The sequence below is a fragment of the Diorhabda sublineata genome, chromosome 9 (genome assembly GCF_026230105.1).
Source record: "Diorhabda sublineata isolate icDioSubl1.1 chromosome 9, icDioSubl1.1, whole genome shotgun sequence".
NCBI lineage: Eukaryota > Metazoa > Arthropoda > Insecta > Coleoptera > Chrysomelidae > Diorhabda > Diorhabda sublineata.
Genome location: NC_079482.1, coordinates 24,542,520 through 24,546,765, shown reverse-complemented (window position 1 = coordinate 24,546,765; position 4,246 = coordinate 24,542,520). Strand labels below are relative to the sequence as shown.

Here is a 4,246-nt window from a genome sequence, read left to right as displayed (position 1 = left end):
ATTCTTCAGAATAGCCAACTAAAATACTTTGACATGATGAATGTCAATGTTTTACAATTTTCAAAAATCTTATACTAAATTTAAAAAATGATTAACTTAATACGTTTACTCGTAACACGCATTGGAAAGTATTTTATTCCAATATTTATTATAATAATACGTATATTATTATCATTTTCAGTTGATTATTCTTTAATTAGATATGAGAGCTATCATAGATAAAGCTAACCCTAAGGGTATGATCTGTGGCTCACTCTGCATAAAAAATCTAATCCTTTAATTATTCAATTTTCTTTCATAAAATTTGTGCTTTATAGAGAAAGAATACATAATTTCATATTATTGGTATCACAAAAAAAATAGGAAAAAGAAGCGACGGGTATATGAAAACATAAGGTTCGAAGTGATTTGTCGCACGTATGTAAAAACAGTGTTGCCAGGTATACAGTTCCGTAATAAACATTTTATACAGTTATTCTTGAAATAATATGGTACATGACACTTTCAGATGGAGAAATCCATAGATAGCAATGACTTTTTTAGTTCTTAATATTTTTTCTTATTTCTAATTTTTCTTCCTTCACTCTGTCCGGTCATGATTTGACAACATTGCCACTAGATTATTAGGTTATGTTAAGTAGTGTTTTTGGAATTTACGAATTCAAAATAAATTAATAAACTATGCTTAGAATAACGGCAAATGTACGTTCATTAGTATTAAATGAAGCAATTAACTATACAAAATATGATTCTATAAGGCACTTTAGGAGAAGGAAGCCTATAGCTTTAGGTACTGCAAAAAGTAAATTATTTAGAGTTCCAAAACGCCCTACTATTCCAGAAGATGAAAAACTTGAACTTATGAGACTTTTCAACAATTATCGTACAACAATGAAATCTTTAAGGTATGGTAGTTTTAATTTCTAAGCCCAACTATGCTTTAAAGGAGATTTTAACAAAAAAATTGATAAATTACATTATTTAGTATATGTAGCTATTATCAATAAAAAAATGTACTTCTAGATACTTTTTCATGGTGAATCATAGTGCAGAATTTGCACAAGTTAGTGAAGATCCAGAAGAAAGCAGAAGAGTATTTTTAGAAGATTATGAAAAAAGTTCAGCAATTAACTCAAAATGGAATGAAAAACAGAAGGAATTGCGGGAGAAGATTATTACTACACAACATGAGAAAGATATAGAATATGCTCTTCAAAGAATTGAATTAGAAAAGCAAAAAAAAGAACAGAAGAAAATGGAAGTAGAAGAAATTGTAAGAAGAGAAAAGGAAGCCTCAAAACATTTTATTACACCACAGAATATAGATGAAGCTATTGAAAGAGCACTTGCTACACCAGTAGATTATAATTTTGCTGTGAATTTAGAGGGTGAAAAAATTTTGGGAAGAGATACTTTAGTCGATAAAAATAAAGAAACAGTTGGTGTATCACAGTAATTGTTTAATAAATTATTCTCAAGTATAAATGTGTTTTTCTTTTGTACAACCCACTTCTCCTTGTATTCCATTAAATTTTCCATTACCTAAAGTTGTTGATGAGTGGCAGTAGCCTCCCTTGGACAATAAAAAAAAATTCCTCCCAGCTAAAAATTTGTGAAATTGTAACTAAGCCAATATCTCAAAGAAACAGAACAATCAGCTGACTATACTGTAATGCAGAGGTGCAAAGATAAAATGAGATTTGTCCTTGGTAGCTGCACTGGCAGAGTCAGTTCCTGAAGTGTATACTAAAGCATTCTTTCTAGTAGAACCAGCACTAGTGTTGTTATTCTTAGTAGCAGTGCAAGGAACCCCATTTACGTCATAGGACGAATGTAAAATATCAAAAAGTAATCGTTTTCCATTATTGTTAATACTACAAGGCCTGAATCACATCAAATAACCTCAAATGCTCCATTGCACTTTGTACTATATCGTTCTTTGTATCTAATCGAAATAATTCTATAAACTCATGAACTCTCTTGCATTGGTCCGGTCAGTACAGTTCCAGTGCAGCTACCAAGAGCAACCCTATGATTTTTGTTGTGCAATACCATACAATGTAATATTTCTATATGGACAGTTTTGAGTGGTAGTTGTTTCGACTAAAGAAGACAGAATGTCAACGATTTCTCTATCCTCCGAGGCTCCAACTCTATTCTGCGAGTTATCAAGCATGTGTAGTATAGATAAAGTGTCTCGAACGAGAGAGAAAATGAATATTGTCGGTGGCGTAACGTAGGGACGTTTTTTCCCATACCAACTGTCCATATAGGAGTATTACATATATGATTTATATAGGCAATAGATGCTTTCGCTTCCGTGAAAAAAATTTCAACTGGTTGACATCACTGGTGCTGCCATCTTCAGATTTAAATAGAAAATTTTTTCAGACAACCCTCGTATTGTAGATATTTAATATATAGGGTGGCCTAAGTATATTCTTATTTTAATAACCTAGTTAATTTTTGACAAAGTCGATAGTTTTATCCTTAGACAACGTCACAATCAACTACTATTGGAAAATAATGAAGTAACAGAATCAAGGGTATTTTATTTAATTTATGAGGACACTTGTAAAACGTCCATACTGTATATTTTGTATTCAAAGATTAAATTTTAGGTCTAATAGAACCCACAGAAATTTGTCTCACTCTATATTTGTCTGGGATACAGTCAACCAATTTAAAACTTCCCTTTTCCTGCTTCAATTGAAGACTTTAAACTTGAAGAGCCACTGTGTTGAAATGATAACAAATGTTTTGTTTTTTATTAATTAATTTACTCAATTTACACTAAATTATTTAAAATAGGGATTGTAAAAATTGTTTTCTATCTTCTATATCTTTTGATTTTTCTTCGCTAGAATTTTTCTCAAAATTATCTTCTATATTTTCAAATTCTTTGTTGACGACTGTTTTGTTTTTCTTTGTTTTTTCTATATTAGATGCAAAGAAATTACTCTTCTTCTTCGCCAATTGGATTTCAGCTCTTAATTTTTGTCTTCGGGCGGCCTTTTCATATGCTAGTCTGAAGATAAATTTTCACAAGTTTTTAATAAAGATTACATTCGATAAATTTTGTGTACTAACCTCTCATGTAAATGTGTCCATTTGAAATTAGATAGATACTTCATATTCCAAATATGATCATATTGTTTTGATTTTTTTCTATTACTAACTTGTGTATTGTTTAAAAGAGCGGCTACTTTCTTAGCTATAGATTTCTTTTCGAATTCTACCCAACCTTCCGTAAATTTTTTTGCCACTTTCCTTTTCTTTTTTGTTTTGTCTTTGCCATCATATTTTGATTCTGAAACAAAAATTTCTTATTTGTAAATTATAAATTAAATAAATCATTGTCAAATAACCTTTATCTGCTAATTGTAAATATATTCTTCCTACTGTACCAAATTCACTAAAAAAATCACGTATTTTTGTTACATTCATATAAGGTGGAATAGTTGATAAATATATTATGCCTCTTTTGGCAGGTTTTTTGACTTTTACAATACTTGTTGAGGGTTCCTGATCGGATTCACTATTTTCTTGAGTCATACTGTATAATTTCTTATTATAAATCGTATACTTTGTGTACACCAAAATGTGACTTAGTGAGGTTATGATTTTTCTTTGTTTGCAAATCCACTCGGGGGTACTCCAAGAGTGATTTATTAATTATGGAGTCGTTTTTAAATGTGTAATCATAAATTATAAAAAAAAAATACTTTTAATTATACCTACTCTAGGTATATAATATAAAAAACGTAGAGAAAATACGCTTATAAAAGTGACACGGAACGTTAGTTTTCGATATGAATATATAGCGTCATCTCTTGCTTGGAATGAATATTAGTTGTTTCAACGTCAACCAAAGCTAAGATTTTAAATGAAAATGTATTATAAAATTAAATCATTTTTTCTACAGGTCGAATAAAATATGTGATAAAAGTATAATTAACAATAGTTTGATATATATACTGTTTCCGTTTTCGTTTTCTTGATTTTAGAATCGTCGAATACCCAATCATATAATTTTCTAAGCATTAATAATAAAAAATAATTTTGTCAAATAACGCACATAATATAACAAATTTTGTGTGTTCGGTTTATGTATTCTTATTACTTCTTTTATTAAATCGTAAAAATAAACCGCTCCACAAGTGAAGTGGCAGTTCATAGATATCGGCTTCATTATTCCATTTCTTAAACGATAGATCGATGGTTTACATTACAAATATTTAATTCT

The 4,246-nt window shown here is 29.6% G+C and overlaps 2 protein-coding genes across 2 annotated transcripts; one reads left to right on the top strand and one right to left on the bottom strand.

Moving 5' to 3' along the window:
* Positions 1-437: 437 nt before the first annotated feature.
* LOC130448724 (probable 28S ribosomal protein S26, mitochondrial) lies at positions 438-1,485 on the top strand. Its single transcript, XM_056786215.1, has 2 exons — positions 438-905; positions 1,024-1,485. The coding sequence occupies exons 1-2, from the start codon at positions 682-684 to the stop codon at positions 1,454-1,456; spliced, it is 657 nt and encodes a 218-aa protein (XP_056642193.1). The 5' UTR covers positions 438-681; the 3' UTR covers positions 1,457-1,485.
* Positions 1,486-2,758: 1,273 nt separating this feature from the next.
* On the bottom strand, positions 2,759-3,644 carry LOC130449069 (uncharacterized). Its single transcript, XM_056786722.1, has 3 exons — positions 3,369-3,644; positions 3,091-3,310; positions 2,759-3,028 (listed from the first exon to the last, which is right to left on the bottom strand). Exons 1-3 carry the CDS (start codon positions 3,553-3,555, stop codon positions 2,803-2,805), a joined length of 633 nt encoding a protein of 210 aa, XP_056642700.1. The 5' UTR covers positions 3,556-3,644; the 3' UTR covers positions 2,759-2,802.
* Between the last annotated feature and the right edge of the window lie 602 nt (positions 3,645-4,246).